The sequence below is a fragment of the Rhinolophus hipposideros genome (assembly GCF_964194185.1).
Source record: "Rhinolophus hipposideros genome assembly, chromosome: X".
NCBI classification, from domain to species: Eukaryota; Metazoa; Chordata; class Mammalia; order Chiroptera; family Rhinolophidae; genus Rhinolophus; species Rhinolophus hipposideros.
In genome coordinates, this window is record NC_138046.1 from 83,930,933 (window position 1) to 83,947,831 (window position 16,899).

A 16,899-nucleotide genomic window follows, 5' to 3' on the forward strand; every position below is an offset into this window, starting at 1 on the left:
CTTTGATATGCCGAATAGGATCAGATTCACGTATGTGCCGCTTAGTGGTAAACCCAGGAGTTCAAAAATAACTTCTCTTTTCCTCCTTCCCTGCAATATCTCTAGTACTTTCTGAGTCCCAGTGACTCCTTTTTCTGTTCCTCAGCCAGAAATCTGGGATTTTCGTTAATCTCTTTAATCTACCACTATGCACATGTCCAGGACCAACCTTTGGGAGATTAGAGAGAACAGTAAACAGTGATTGTCCTCACCCTCATAGGACCATAGCTCCACTGATCAGGGAGGAGGGGTCCTCTTCTTTAGAATTTGGCTTGTAGGAGCTTCCCCTGTGGCTCTGGACTCTGCCACCACAACATTCCTTGGGAGTCAGGGGAAAGACTATGGGGAAGAGAAGAAAAAAAAACAGAGTTCTGTATTTATAAGAGCTTTAGAAGTTCCCTTTTCCCATTTATCATGCCAGAAGTAGAGGATTTCCTCTGTAGATCTCTCTTTGAATACCCTGATACCCACATCTAGTTTAGCCATGGGATACCAGATAGGAAAAATTGGTAAACTTACTCTTTTTGGGGGGGAGGTTCTTTGAATTTTTGTCTTATTCTCTAGTCACCTGCTACTGTTTACTATTCAGAATGCTCAAATAGCTGCTCCATGCATTCTATTTAGCTTTTATTGATGGACTAAATATATGAAGCCTGTGTTCCCGGTAGTGTGTAGCCACTAACGTCTCTGCTTAATTTTGTATCATAGTTTTTACTTTTAAACCTAGTTTCCTGGGAGTGGCCCATATATCTGCATTGTTTAGTGTTCAGTCAGAGGTTGCACTTAAACACCTGAAGCCAGAAGGGCCTCCATTTTCTGCTGATGAATCTGTGTATAGGCCAGAAAGCTCATTCAAACTCGAGGCCGTATTCCAGTCTGACCCAGCTTTTATTTTCCCCTGGGATCTCTTCTGCCTCCTCTTTGCATTTTCAGACTCTGTAAGCCAGTGATGTGTGTGTTTTGGGCCCTCAAGTCTATACTGTGTATGTGATGATTTTTCAGTCAACTTGAGATATGTGGAGAATTGATCAAGTCCCCGATGGCTGTCTCACCTCCCAGATCTCCCTCTTAACCTCAGGTTAATAGAGTCACTACTTCTAAAGCTCCAAATCAAGTGACTTTCATATGGCGGCGGTGGCGGCGGCGGCAGCAGCAGCAGTGAAACTTATTGTTGTCTCAGCCTTCTCTATTTTGGTTGAATTTCTGGGCAGAGAGAGCTGCGGCAGAGGGTGACAAGAACAGTGCTGGACAAAAACACCACAGATTGCACAGTTAGTTCTTCCCCTGAAGTTAAGGAGTAATCATGAATAAATGCTTCTGATTTTGTTGTATACCTTTGTACAAATTCCATATTACTGTAAGGTTATTTTCGAGAGATTTGTCCAGTTTTTTTGTTTTTTTTAAAGATTTTATTGGGGAACAGTGTACTTCCAGGGCTTTTTTTTTTTTTCCAAGTCAAGTTGTGTCCTTTCAATCTTAGTTGTGGAGGGTGCCGTTCAGCTTCAAGTTGTCCTTTCACTCTTAGTTGTGGAGGGCGCAGCTCAGCTCCAGGTCCAGTTGCCTTTACTAGTTGCAGGGGGCACAGCCCACCATCTCTCGCGGGATCGAACCGGCAACTTTGTGGTTGAGAGGACGGGCTCCAACCAACTGAGCCATCTGGGAGCTTAGCGGCAGCTCAGCTCAAGGTGCCGTGTTCAATCTTAGTTGCAGGGGGCGCTGCCCACCATCCCTTACGGGACTCGAGGAATTGAACTGACAACCTTGTGGTTGAGAGCCCACTGGCCCATGTGGGAATCGAACCGGCAGCTTTCGGAGTTAGGAGCATGGAGCTCTAACCGCCTGAGCCACCGGGCCGGCCCGATTTGTCCAGTTTTAATAATGCTTTTGGGGGAGAGGATTCAATAATCTCCTCACTCTGTCATGCTGAAAGCCCAAAATTTTCTAGCAGTTAGTATCTGTCTACTGTACTTTTGTTAAAATAACTTGTTAATATGTTTATATGGGTTCCTAACCAGACTTAATATAAAAAAATATTATCTCATTAAGTGGGAACTAAATTATCTTCATTTTTCTCTTTCTTTTAAGAACTTATCAAGGCCAAGTTTGCCAAGATAGGGTTCTCTACACATACCTTCTACTGGTTTTGTCACTTTATTGCTTATCATAGGAGCAGGTGAATTTCATATTTCTAGTTCTAATATCTCTCTTTCCAAACTTGCTGACATTTCATATTTTCCCATTTACCCTAAATTGGTGGATATATTTGTTGGCTGTAGTGCAGCATTTCATAAACTGTCAGCAAAGAGTTAATAGGTGTTGCATGGTCAAATGAGAAATGCTGGATTCAATCATAAAAACTAAATTTTTTCACTGTGGAACCTCTTAAATCCTTTAATGTGCTAATACCAATTGAGGATTTCTAAGAAAGGAAATAATATACAGCATTTCCCAAAACAGTTTGAACAGACAACCCACTTTTCACAGAACACATTTTAAGAAGCACTGCCTTAACATACATACAGAGATTCACATCCGCTCCTCACTGCCCATAATTACACCTATTTTGTGAGAAACACACACTCATGTGGTATTGCAGTATAATGGTATCCACAGTGTAGGTGTGTAGTTTACCTTATGAGTATTGTGATAAGCTGTGCAGAAGAGTTAACATACCAGGCACAAAACTGCTATTTTTAGAAAGATCTGCTTGCAAAGCTTGCTCTTGGCTGATGTGTATGAACTTGGTTTCACTCTCTTCCCTAACTGATACGTGTAGTTCACTTTGCCTAGCTTGTTGGTTCAAATAATGTGATCTATGCTGAACACCTGTTTACCTTCTTAGAGTCTGAAATTTGGGTACATGCTAGGTAGAAGGTGACTACATGACTAGTCCCCAATAAAAACCACTGAGTCTCTAATGGGCTTTCCTGGCCAGAAATTTGCATATGTGTTGCTACATTTTTTTTGTTTCTGAGAGAAAGGAGCATACTCACATGTGTCCCCTCATGATAGAAAGAGAGCATAAGGAATTCTGTGCACAAATTTCTCTAGACTCCTTTGTCTTTTTCCCTTGCCGATCGCATCGTGCCACCTTTTGCTATGATATACATGCGTGTAACTATATGCTGAGACCTGTGAGACCTTCTGTTGCATCCATGAATCTGTGAGAGGTCTTGGGGATCCTGAAATGTAAGTGCATTACATAAGCTCAATCCTCTAAACAACTCTAAGGTAGGTAGAAATTAGTGCCTATCTCTTATAAACAAGGAGACTAAAGTTAATGAGGTTAAGCAACTTCCCTAGGAACTCGGTTCGTTAGAGAGAGAATCCAAATCTGTCTGACTCCAAAGCCTTGGCTCTTGTGATTATACTGAGTTGCCTCCCAGCATCAGAAATTGTGTCTGCAGTGGGTTGAGAAGAGGCAATGGAAGACCATCCAGGGTGATAGTGGTCTGAGACTGCTTCGTATGGGAGGTAGGATTTGACTTAGCTTTGAAGAATAAATGGACAGGATTAAAATTGATGAAGTGGAGTGGGAACAATAGTACATGATATAAAGGCATAAAATGTTAAAATGCAAGATTTATTTGGGAGAAAGAATATAACAGTTCGATGAAATGGAGGGTTTGCATTAGGTTTTTCTTCCATACTTAAAAAAACAAACAAACAAACAAAAACTTGGCAACTGTCACAGATGGTCTGTGCTACAGTTTGGTATAAGATGATGTATCTGATCTAACACATAATTATATATTTAAGCTTAATAAATGAGATACCGTGTTTTCACCGAAAATAAGACCTAGCCGGACAATCAGCTCTAATGCATCTTTTGGAGCAAAAATTAATGTAAGACTCGGTATTATATTATATTATATCGTATTATATTATATCCGGTCTTATATAAGACCAGGTCTTATATTAGAATAAGACCGGGTGTTATATTAATTTTTGCTCCAAAAGACCCATTACAGGCTGCTGGTCCAGCTAGGTCTTATTTTCGGGGAAACACAGTATTTGTTCCTTCACTGGAGATGGCACAGGATTAGATGAATGTGCAGAAAGATAACCGGAAGAATGATATTTTTATTATAGACTGACTTGTGTATCTTTCGGGTTTAAGTCTTAGAAAAGTAGGAGTTACAAGATTGGTGTGTCATTTTGGCGCACATAGTGGCCCCAAAATTAGGAAACCTTGTTTTTATAAAACTCTTTGTATATGTGTATATGTTCCAATTAATTCATCAAGCTCTTCTTTCTTAAGCATTTTTTACTAATGTTTCCATTTAATATATAATCTCCTTGAGTCTTAAGTTTTCTGTAGTACAGGATTCATAGAGAATCACAGACTGTGTATAAGCAGTCATTGAGATTTTCATGTTCCTCCTTATTAAACAGTTTCCTCATCCATTTCCTAGTTTATTGGATGGCTTGGCGTGGTACAATGGAAAGCACACTGACCTAACAGTTAGGATATCTGGGTTCTAATCCCATATGTAATCCTGGCTGATTTCCTTCTGGATCCCAGTCTTCTCATCTAAAAAAACCGAGTGATAGTTGATGAGTGTGTGTGTGTGTGTGTGTGTGTGTGTGTGTGTGTGTGTGTGTGTGTATGCGCATGCGCAAATATATATATATGTGATATATATCTCACAGGCCTATTATTAGGTTTCAAAGAAAGAAAAGTACTTTGAAAGTGTTAATATGGAAGCTTCTTGCATTATCTTTTGCATATTCTGTATGTTTTCACAGTTAAAAAATGTACAAGAAATTTTCACATGCTTATTTAAATAAATCCCTGGAATGTTATTGTGCTTCAACTTCACAACTGTATTTCCTAAAATTCATTTTAGACCCACTCTGCCAGTTTTGGTTTGTAATCAGTCAGAGTAATTGGAACTTTAGGAATCTTTTCTATGAGAATGATTTAGTAAGCTTGTATAATAGTGCTAAATAATTCAAAGACAGTGTGCTGCTCAGATTAGGAAACTTCACTGATGGAGACACCTGTCATTGATTTCGTTCTTCTATTTGGACATCTTGTGCTCCAGACCTCATGTAGCTCACAAACCATCTGCATCCTTGTTTCTGCTGTCTAGACATACATTCTTTTTATCATTGACAAACAGAAATATCGGTTAAAAAATTAAATGAGATTGTAGTTTTCTGAAGTTGTTGCAAGTTAGTGTGGTATGCTGAAAAGAGAATGGGTCCTTGTCTCGGCTTTCTAGTTTCAGGCCTGGCTCTGCTGGTGTCACTGCAGACTCAAAGGCTCTGCTTGCCTGCGTGCACCCTAGGCCCCCCCCAAAAAAAGACTGGCATAAGTTTGCAGTAAAGACAGTAAATGTTATTTAAGCAGTTGGTGCCAAGGTGAGCTATGGGAATTGGGGTCATGGGCACTACTGACTGGTTGGGGCTAAGGCAGGGAGAAATTGATCATGGCTTCAGGTCCTGGTGTCAGTTATGGCATTGTTCGGTCTGGTTTCCAGGGATGTGGTCCATGGGCCGTTCTCCTTTCGTGAGCCCGGAGCTGAAATATAAGTGAAGCCAAGTGTTGTCTTGGACTTATTCTAATTGAGGTTTGGTTATGGTGTCTTGTTTGTGGTTGATAGACCTGAAGCTTTATTCTTAAGTGAGTTTGATGCTGACCAGAACCTAATGTCCTAAGGGCTTAGTGATTAAAAGGAGTGGACATACAGTATACGTACAGGTGGGAGGGGGAAAGAATGCAAGTGGTCATGGTGCTAGCAGGCTAAACAAAGCTAGCTTGGATTAGAGCAGAATGCATGCTAAAGAAAGGAAGTTCATGTGCAGTTACACTGGGATCTGTAAAAACGCAGTCATGTCAATTTACTTTTTCTGGGCCTCATCTCCCCATTATAAAACAAGTGGTTTGGATTAGACTTCTAAGGTTCTTTCTACTTTTAACATTCTGTGACTGTTGTTTCTTTGAGATCTGTAGAGTTTAAAAACATTTCTAGGAAAAAAACCAACGTTTATGTGAATGTCTCCAGTAGAGCCAAATGCTGTGGTTATCCCTATAAGACTGCTTTACGCCCTAGAGGAAAATTTTTCCTCAGGCAACCCCACAAAGATTCGTAGTCACCTAAGAATACCCCAGCAAAGGCCAGCAAGAGCTTACTGGACACCTCTGGAACTGTGATGCTTTCCAAGACACAGGCCTCTCTCTGTCTCTCTCTGTCTCTCTCTCTCTCTGTCTCTCTCTCCACCCATTCCAGAGCACCCTGCCCCTCTCTTCGGGGCTCCTGCTGGCTTCTCCAGGATCGGCTGCGTTACTGCATTAGATGACTCCCGGCACCCATCTGTGCCAGTCTGGATTCGGGGATCTGAACAACTACCATCATTTGGCTATTCCAGTTGAGGAATGTCCTTTCTCTTTCGGAACTAAAGACAGTTCAGTATCTCATTTAACCAGCAAAGATTTTGTTCAGACTCGCTGTAAGCAGTACAATTGAAAAGCCAAACTTAGAAGCAGCAACCCGTTTTTCTCTTTCCTTTACCTGGGTTATCTCAACTCTTATCCACCTCGAGGATTTTCTAAGAGCAGCTTAAATAAAGCCATGGCCTACTACTTAAGGCAAGGAGTCCCACAGCCTTCTGAGAGAAGACTCTCCCCAGTATACCCAGTGCAGAGCAGAGAGCTGCTGGGGCACAGTGGGCCCTTGCTTGTACCTAACACCAGGTCCAAGTCCACAGGGTGACAATGGGTGGGCTTCTTTGAAATCCTGCTGAATAAGCCAAGTAAATACCAACATAAGAAACATCCAGACCCGTAAAGACTTTTTATAAGAGTTTATTTGAACCAAACGGACAACATATATGGGGGAGCAAGACCTCAAATGTTCCCCCGTGATGGTTTTTTAAAACTCTTCTAAGTATCTGTCTGAGGAAACTGATGAAAAGATTAGGGTTTATACTAATTTTTTAGAGATACTATTTATTATATTTGATAATAACTTGATATATTTGACTTATACCCTAGGTGACCGTATAATTTGCCATCCAAACAAGAGGAAAGTTTTGAGAGTGAAAGCGATACTGTTAATAATTATTCCAGGACAACAGCTTTAAACCAGAACTGCCCTAGATAAACTAAAATAGCTGGTTACTCTGTACCCCATGTGTAGTTCTGTCAACTGCATTGTTGTCCAAAGAAGAGTATTTATCAATTTTAATTCCTTCTCATGGTCTCTCTGTTATTACTTATAGATGTACAGTGTATGGAGAGTAACGCAGCATCACGCCGGCAACCTCCAGCTAGTAAAAAGGGCATGTTCACAGATGACTTACACAAACTGGTGGATGACTGGACAAAGGAAACAGTAGGAAATTCTCTTATAAAGCCAAGTTTAAACCAACTTAAAGAGAGTCGACACAAACAAGAGACAGAGAACTGGAACAGAGTATATGATGTAAGTTGTTTATATCCCATCCTGTTTATTTATGAGAACTGAAACCATAAAAATCGGTTCACTTCAGCCTACTGTTACAGTCACTATGAGAGTGCGGTATGACTTGACAACACGTAGACTTTTATCCTTGTCTAGATTAATTATGTCTTTGAGCAAATTATCTTTTAGACTGCGAGTCAACAAACTTTTTTGTCTGAAGGGACCAGTTAGTAAATATTTTCAAGCCATGCAGTTGCAACTACTCAACTCTGTCATTGTAGTGCGAAAGCAGACATAGACAGTACATAAATGAATGGGCACGGCTGTGTGCTATTAAAACTCGATTTGCAAAAAGAGGTGGCAGGTCTTCGATTGCTGACCCTTGTTTCAGACTATTGTATCTGGGGGGGGAAATAGCCATCAAGTATTAAAAAAGAAATAACCTTCAGTGAGGGTTAGTTAATTCCATCCTGTGGTGCAAGAAGAGGTTGAGAAAAAGCTATGTTATGTTGTACGTCAGTATTCTTAGAGCCAGTAAATTATCTTATTTGTTCAGTATGAAAAAGAATTACAAAGCTTTTTAAGCTAGAATATTATAAAAGGTATCTTAAGTTTATGGATAAGATGCTTAGTTAATTGCATATGGCCCTAGTCAGGTATACATGCAATTGAAATGTAGAAAGATGTCCACAATGCATTCTGGAATGGAGAGAATGCAGACTTTTATAGAATAGTATATAGTATTTACATATAATTGTATATATTAGATATATGTGTATATGCATAGAAATATGGAAAGCCATTAACACAAGGCTAGATGGTGGAATTTGGGCTTTTGTACTTTTCTGTAAGTATTATTTTTTTAAAACGAATAAATCTATTAAAATGTGGATCAGAACTTAGAATCTGAACCCTCGTAACTGAAAGAGATAAATCTGTGTATGTGTGTGTCTGTTATGTGTGTGTACACATATCTGTGTGTATATATAGTCATTGCATATAGTTTGGTAAAGAAAGTCTGAAAATACATTTAGTGTTAATGTTGAAGAAAAATTTTCGAAAGCCTAGATTTCCCAAACTTATAAGCAGTTTATCAGTTTGGCGGCTCTGTATATTTATTTTATTCTGGCACCAATTTATACAGAGATAGTATCAGTACCGTAAAAATTGAAATCCTTTCGAGGCAAATTTCAAGATATGAATATGAGACATCCTCTGAGTCCTGTGTGAATGGAAGTTTTCGTTAACTAGTAGGAGGGTGGTTTATTGCAGTATACTGGAGGATGCTTGGAGCAAGAGTGACTAAAAAATGGAGAACGAATGAAGGTGGTGAAGGTCTTTAAACAGACTTGTGTTCCAGTGTTAGCTCAGTCATTTACAAGTTGTGTGACTTTAGACATGTGATTCGAGCCTCAATTTTCATGTCTTTAAGACAGGGGTAATACCTACCTGCCCTGCAGGATTGCTTTGAGGATTAAATGAGGTAATGCTCATAAAGTTGCCTAGGTTCAGTTGCTTATATCTTTGTGTGGGGAGTCCATCTCACTATTGAATGTTCTTGCATGTTGCTGTTCTGAAGCCTTACATAAAAAATGTTGTCATGATTATGTGCCAGGTCCTTTAGTATGTTCCATGTCCTCTGCTAGGCACTGGGTTTGATGAACAAAAACAGTTATGTCCCCTATACTCATAGAACTTATAGTCTGGTGGGACAGTTAGACATGAACAGACTTGTATAAATAAAAAATTCCAGCCTTATTAAGGACTACAAAGGAATGATATAGGATACTATACAGTAAGGGACATTTGACCTAGTAGAGGGAAGTCAAGGAAAGCTTCCCTGAGAAAACAATGATTGAGCAGAGATCTGAAGGATAAGTTGGTGTTAACTGGGTGCAAAGTAGAGGGAACGTGATTCCAAGCATAAAGGACAGCATGAGCAAAATCCCTATATGGGGAAAGGGAGCATGAAGGGACTGAAAGTGGGCAGTTTGGCTGAAGTGAAGAGAGCAGAGAAGAGTTGGTACATAGTGAGTCTAAGGAAGTAAGAAGTGGCTGGTGATAATAAGGAACTTTGACTTTATTTGAAAGGAATATGGATAGTCATTGAAGCCCTAAGGTTGACATGATCGGATTTGCTTTTTGAAAATATCACTTCTGACTTAAAGCAAGAAGAAAGGATTAGGGGTAAGGGTAGATGTTGGTAGACCAATTTTAAGAATTAGTCACAGTAGTTCAGATAAAGAGGAATTTAGATAAAGAGAAGTGAACAGATTCCAAGAAGTATTTAAGAGATTAAATGGACCATATTTAGTGACGGAGTGGATGTATGGCAGAGGGAAGGTGTCAAGGTTAGGTTTCTGGCTGGTATAACTGGTTATCACTTCAGCACACCAATCATCAAGAGGGGGAACATGAGCAGGCAGTGTGTTTTGGTAGAGGAAAGGTCGTATGTTTGGTTTTGGTCATTTGAATCTGAGATGCCCTTGAGATATCCAGGAGATGATTAGACATAAGTCATCTTCAATTCAGTCTTATTTTAAACTAAAAGTAACATTGTTATTGTTTGTTATAGAATTTAATCAGTGCAGAAAAGTACAAATTTTAAAATCCCATACACAGAAATAATTGTCACTCAATTTAGATAAACATCATTTCAGGTATCTTTCTATTTCTGTATATGGATATGTGGAAATAACTTTATAAGAATGCCATCATATAACATGTGCTGTTTTGAATCAGAAGTGTGAATTTTAATTTTACTTTAATAGAACAAAAACGCTGATATGAAAAAGGGATTGCTGAACTTAAAATAAATGTTTTTTTTTTCCACCTCAAGAGATACTGTCATTCATTCTTTAGTCAAGCTAAAAACCTTTATCGTAACTTTAGTTTGAAACTTTAGTTGAAAGGGTTTTAGTTTCACTGTTCAGTTTAGAAGAACTAAGCATTTGGGACTGATACGAAGGTCTCCTTTAAGTGAGTAGTATTTACTTCCATTAGACTTATTATTCCCATGTGCATAAGATTTCAGTAATCTCCACCATGTTTCCCCCAAAATAAGACCTAGCTGGACCATCAGCTCAAATGCGTCTTTTGGAAGAAAAAACTAATATAAGACCCGGTCTTATTTTAATATAATATAGGACCGTGTCTTATATTAATTTTTGCTCCAAAAGATGCATTAGAGCTGATGGTCCAGATATTTTCGGGGAAACAATGGTATACATATACATAATCATAATACAATATGATAAGAAGAGTTGGGCAGGAATAAATTTTCTCAATATTGTCCAAAACATAATTGTCTTGAGTTGAAACTTCCAAAAATGTAGCATATGTCAGACTTTATTTAAGATAGTGAGTAGAAGGGGGTAGGGAGGTGATATTTATTGAGCACCTACTACATGCCAGGCTGGTTCCCCTGTACCACACTAAATCGTGCTTCTCTGTCTCTAAAGAATTATGTAGTACAGTAAGATGGGCTATTGTCTGTAGTGCTGAATGAGAGAATTCCTGGGGCTGCCAGAAGGAGAGAAAAATAGAAGAGTGCTAGTATGAGGAAAGGAGACACTAAACTGAACAGAGATTTAGCAGGGGCCCTGGAGTTAGCTGGAATTGTGTTCAAATCCTCTCCTCACTATTAACTTGCTTAGTGTGTTAGGTGTTACCAATTTTGGACTTCTGTTTCCTCCTCTGAAAATGCCTACCTTGCAGGGCAGTTATGAAGATGAAATGGATAAGGTATGGATAATTATGGATAATGGATAACTATGCTTAGCTCACAGAAAGGTGCTGCAGAAATGGTAGCCACTCATAGTAATAATGAAAATAGTAAGACAAAAAAGAATAGGGAAGAATATAGATGGGTAAAAAAGCATCTACCAAATAAACTGATCTTTTGTTTTTATTTTTGTTAGAATACTCCATCTACTATGGGCTACACACCAACGTGGATTTCTTCTCTGTCCCAAATCCGTGGAGCTGTCCCAACCTCCTTGCCACAAGGACTCTCACTCCCTTCATTTCCTGGGCCATTATCATCATACGGAATGCCCCATGTTTGTCAGTATAATGCTGTGGGGGGGCCAGGGTATCCAGTAGTACAGTGGGTAGGAATTTCAGGAACACCACAACAGTCTCTAGTAATTCCTGCCCCACCCGGGGGACCATTCCAGCCGGGAATGAATTTACAATTGTTTCCAGCATCATCAGTGCAGAATCCATCCACGATCCCTCCTGGTCCCAAATGAATCAGAGTAGATGATGAAGAAAAGGGAGATTTTTTTCAGAGTTATTTTCAGGACACCTGAGATATTATACTTTTTTCTTCTTGGGTTCTGCCATGTTTTCCCTCATTTGAGTTTACTTTCCACTGTATTTTTTGTTTGTTTGTTCCAGTGTAGTGTTTGATATAGTTCATTGTTCTGTAGAAACGTGCAGGTTGTATGTGGAACACTGCACACAGAAATGTTTTTTCACTTCAAATCCTATCCTCTTTGATACTTGATTTTTAAAAAATACTGTTCAGAATGCTTTAATAAGCTCGGCTTGAGCATTACCATTTCCAGGACACTTTCCATGCATTGCTGAAAAGCCCTCATTTTTTTACTGCTGTCTGCAGGTGGATGATACTTTTCTTTAAAATATATAAGAACTATTTAAATTGATATTCCCCAAACGTGGATGAAGTGAGACCCTTCAACAGCCGGAGTCTTACGGGATTCTTCACGTGTTTATCTTAGGTTTACCTTTCAGAGAAGGCAGGGTAACACTACAAGAAACGTTTTGGTATATGAAATTAGAATAACTTTGCCACCCAATATAGAACATGAGCCCTTTTTAATGTGATTTTCTTCCCGTCGTCACAGCAGTAGAAATGAAGCCTTGTTTTAGGTGAGGCGGAGAGAAAGGAAAAAACAGAACTGTAACAGTTCCTTGATTCTGCAGATACTGTAGCTGCTTTAAGGATTTCAATAGTAATTCAAAGCAGCTATCTCCTTGTTTCTCATGTGCACACTGCATTGGTCTCTGAGCATCTGAGAGGCACTGGTTTAGCTTGCATTCTTTTGCAAGGGATATAGTGCAGCTGATATGAATCTCATTTGGGGGGAATCTTTGTATTCCTAACAAAGAGGATTCAAGTTACACCTCTATTGATCCATTCTTCTGATGTGAATTTTACTTGACAGTAGGTTTTGTAGGTTTTGAGACTTACACACGAAACACTGGCTTTACAGGGTTCTAAGAGATGTGGGGTATACACTGTCCTGCAGTGAAATAGTAGGCCCTGAAAGGATACTATTTAAATTGCCCTTAGCTTTTGTTGGGATTGCCATGTTTTAGTTGTTATAATTTCGTGTTAATATCTATAGCATCTTATTTTAGAACTTAGGTGATTTTGGCAGCCTCTTTAGAATCTGAGAGATATCACTGTCAAGTTGCACTTTACTGGGTTTTATCCAGTTATATGAGGAGGGGAGGCAATGTCAAAATTTACACTTTTGGTTTTCAAGAAAGTTAATTATAATCTTAAAAGGATGGCCACAGAGTTACCTAATGCTCAGTCTGTGAAACCCAAATAGAATTCTTAAATGATATTTACCGACCACCTCGTATACATTTTTAAAATACTTTTCACTCTGAAGATTTCAATGTTGTTTCTAGTACACATTTACCTTAATAACGAGTTCTGTACTGGTAACATTCCAGATTACCACCCAACATTTCTGTTAACAGATTTTCCTCCATATTCCTCTAGAAATTTTACCCCATGGGCTTGCCAGGTTCTTAATGAGAAAAACTTAATGGGTGTACCTTTTTTTTGCACAGTCTACTTTGTAACAGTACCCTTTTTCAAAAAAAAAAAAAATAAAGATGTGTCTTATTCTGCTTACCTAAGGATCACACTCACCCTTCTGAAGATTCTGTTGCTATCATTTGGGGCATCTAGGGCAGCATTTTGAGAATTGCTGTTGCTAAGAGCCACAGTTTCTTTTCATAAAGCACTCTGGTTTGGATGAGTCTTTCTAAGTCTTATGTACAGATTCTTCAAATTTCTTCTCCAATATTGGTTAGCAAGTGAAAGTGATTTTAGGACATTAGTGTAATGCAAATGCTTGCATTGCAGTGTTTTCCATGTGTACAAAAACAATGTGCCTAAAATCCATAATTCTTTAAAACTGCTTGTGTTTCATTATAAGAGTTGGCTTTATGTGATTACACTGAGACTTATAACCTGTAAAGTGAAAATACTGCAGGTTTTAAGATCACTTTTCTAATCCTTTTAAACAGTGTACCCAAGGATGAAAAAAAGCTTCATGAATGACATGCACAGTTACACTTAGTAATGGCTGCTCTATAGCACATGTCCCACATTTTGCTACCACCTGTTTTATGTATAATTCATCATTAGTTTGCCTGCAGACTTTTGCAGTGCCTTGTAATATTTAGAAACTTTTCAGATTTTTTGCTGGAAAGGGAAGTAGTCTTCTAAATTTTGAAGATGGTGAACAGTGTACTGCTATCTCCATGCTGACTGCAGTAGTTGGGTTAACATATATGTTATGTATACATTATGTATACATAACATGTGTAAGTTTAAAAATACAGAAAAAAGTGATTTTGTGCAGAAATGAAGAAAACAGTGTTATTCACATCACTGTGGGGTTTTATTTAAGTTATTTTTTTCTCATTACTTAAATGTTTGATTCAGATTATAGTCACTTTGACTGTAAATATTGACTAGTTTTCTATCTAGGGGTTTTCATTATTTCATAATTTTTACTAAGTCATATAATAGTGCTGTTTTCATCCTTGCTGAGGTACTTTTCCTCCCCAGAAATGATTCTCGAGGTAAAGCTCAAAAATTCCCTTCTTACTTAACAAAGAGCCTACTGTATAGTAAGGGCCTTCTACCCATTTCCAGAAAACACACAAGCTGTCATTTTCATTTTCCTTCTTTTTCAAGAGAAAAAGGTTGTATTAAACCATCCTGCTTGTAACATTTATTTGGTGGGTAGTCTGTATGTCCAGCCACCATGTTTACTTCTCAAAGTGCAAGTCTGATGAATAGTATTGTATCTCCATATGTGGCAATGTGAGCATTTCATCATGAAGTACCTGCTGCTATGTTTGTGAAGTTGGGTGTAACATCATAAGAATATGAAACCAGTATTGGTGTAAATCTAATGAAAATAGCCCTATGTATATTTGTAGCAGTCTTGAATCTCTATTTAAGGTAATTTGCTGTAATATAACAAATATCTCTTCTGTTTTTCATCCTTTTCTTGCCAATTTTATATCAAGCATTAATTCTAATGGTTTGACAGCAAAATTATCTGTGAAAGTTTAAAAGGCACTTTTCCACTGCGATTTTTGGATTGAGTATAGAGTTTATTGAGTGTACAGTATGATGGGATGATGTATCATTTTAAAATCCCAGATTTAATTCCAGTCCAGTTACTTTTATTTATCTACCTCGTTTTCAGTGCTGTTTTGGGGGTGCACAAGTAAACACTGCCTGTGAAACTTGCTTTTTTTGCCTTGATTCTCACTCAGTATTCTTTCAGGTGATAAATCTGGCCTGCCTCCTCATCCCAGTGCTCTAAGAGTGTGAGATGAGAGGGACCATCACTCTGCTGCCAATCTGTGTTTAAGCGACGAGAGCCTTGTGCCTCTGAAATAAGCTTTGGGGATTTGGGGATGGAGAGCAGAGAAATATATCCAGCTGGTGGCAATATAGGACTTAGTTGTAGGTGTTAGTTGTAAAGTAAACAAATGCTAAGAAAGTACCTAAATTAGACAGTCCAGTGCCTGTAATTTTGCATCTGTTATTAGAGATGCATTTCTTATTTGTGTGCCTAAAGGGCTATGGGTTGAAATTGCTTTAACTACCACAGTGAAATATTTGACAAATCCTACAGCTGTGGCCAGTCGTTCAGCATATATCAGCATACTGCTAGATATTTGCAGTGATATTTTGTTACCTTAACATAGCTGTATGCTTTTAGTTGAACTGTAGTTGGTGGTAACTGTTTATCCAATCTCTAAAGTTTATGGACGGCATTGACTTTCTTCTTTGCTGTCTTTTCTGAGTGATGAAAATGATGCATTCCTTTCCCCCCCAAAAAAAACTCAGCAAATGTTTGTAAACCACATGTTCCTTGTTTCACATGTTTACTGTGTGTAACACTACAGAATATTTAATGGTAGTAAATACTGTATTTCAGGCTTCCTGCACATGGACATTCCTGAGGTATATTTGCCATCAGTTTGGGATTCAGTTATTTCATCTCTTTGGTTCAGAAAAAATTTGAGATATTTGAGATGGTGTGCAGGCCATTTTCTCAGATTGTTCATTTTTCAATCTGTAATTTATTGCAGACTTGTTTCTACCCTTTTGGTAAAGAGATGAACCAGAAAGGTGGGTGGGGGAAATAGAAAGGCCATTGATTTGGTAAGTTTAATTTCTGAGATTGAAAGTTTATTTTCTTTAGCAGTCCAGGCTGTACAATGGTGACACTCAAATTGGTAACACCCTTTGAAGTGAAATTAGTATGAAAGTTTGATGGCACCAAATGCTTTCAGGTCACTCTGGAAATAGTCTGTATGTGAAGGATGAACACAAACATTGGTCATGTCTTGATAGCCAACATAGGCAGGGGCCTGGGGTAGCAACTAGGTTCCACTGAAGGTATTTTCAGCTGAGATAGCTAGAAGACTGTACAAACCAACAGCTGCCATTCTGGAAGGTTTTCTTTTAAATAAATTTAAAAAAAAAACTCAAACAAAAAGGCTACAAGTCAAGCAAGAAGGGAAGAGAGAAACTGGGCTCTTGAGAAAAAAATGTGCCAGTGTAAAATAAACTCCTAAATGTGTGCTTGTCATCCTTCCACTTTTGTTTTTTTAAGTTGCAGTTCTTTTTCACTATAACTGAAGATTTCAGATTGAGGTTTGTGGTCCAGAACACACCCTCAGCAGACATAGTGACTGATGGGAAAGTGCAGTTGTTGAAGGTCTGTTGTGCTCAATCATTTAAAGCTGTCATTTCTTTGATATGAATATGAAGCATGTAGACCTAGCACAGCATGGGAGTCACTCAGGAAGTTTATGCGGTTAATAAACTTTCATGCATAATTTACTTTGAAGTACGCAGAATTTCAGTCACTTCTCTACATTTAACATTTAGTTGTATATGTGAACTCTCCTTTCTTAATTGGGGAATGTAGCATTATATAGAATATTGTTAAACTTAATTTTAATCCTTCTGGACATTAACTTTTTTCTTTTTCTTCTCTTTTGGTAAACCAAGTGACCTGCCTTTAAGCAGTTGTCTTTTTTTGGTTCCTTGAAACTGTGATTTTTATTTTATTTGTACCCAACCATTGTAAGTATTTTGTTTCCTGGAAATTTTGTTTTGAAACAGAAAATAAAGGTTGTGTTAAAATGA

The 16,899-nt window shown here is 38.3% G+C and overlaps 1 protein-coding gene across 2 annotated transcripts in view; it reads left to right on the forward strand.

The window, feature by feature from the left end:
* Window positions 1–16,899, forward strand: part of WNK3 (WNK lysine deficient protein kinase 3) — a 178,672-nt gene extending 161,773 nt beyond the window's left edge. For both annotated transcript variants that reach the window (XM_081042030.1, XM_081042031.1), the window contains exons 22-23: window positions 7,267–7,469; window positions 11,369–16,899. In XM_081042030.1, coding sequence (XP_080898156.1) covers window positions 7,267–7,469; window positions 11,369–11,701 — 536 coding nt within the window. In that variant the 3' untranslated portion in view covers window positions 11,702–16,899. The remainder of the gene's footprint in view (window positions 1–7,266; window positions 7,470–11,368) is intronic.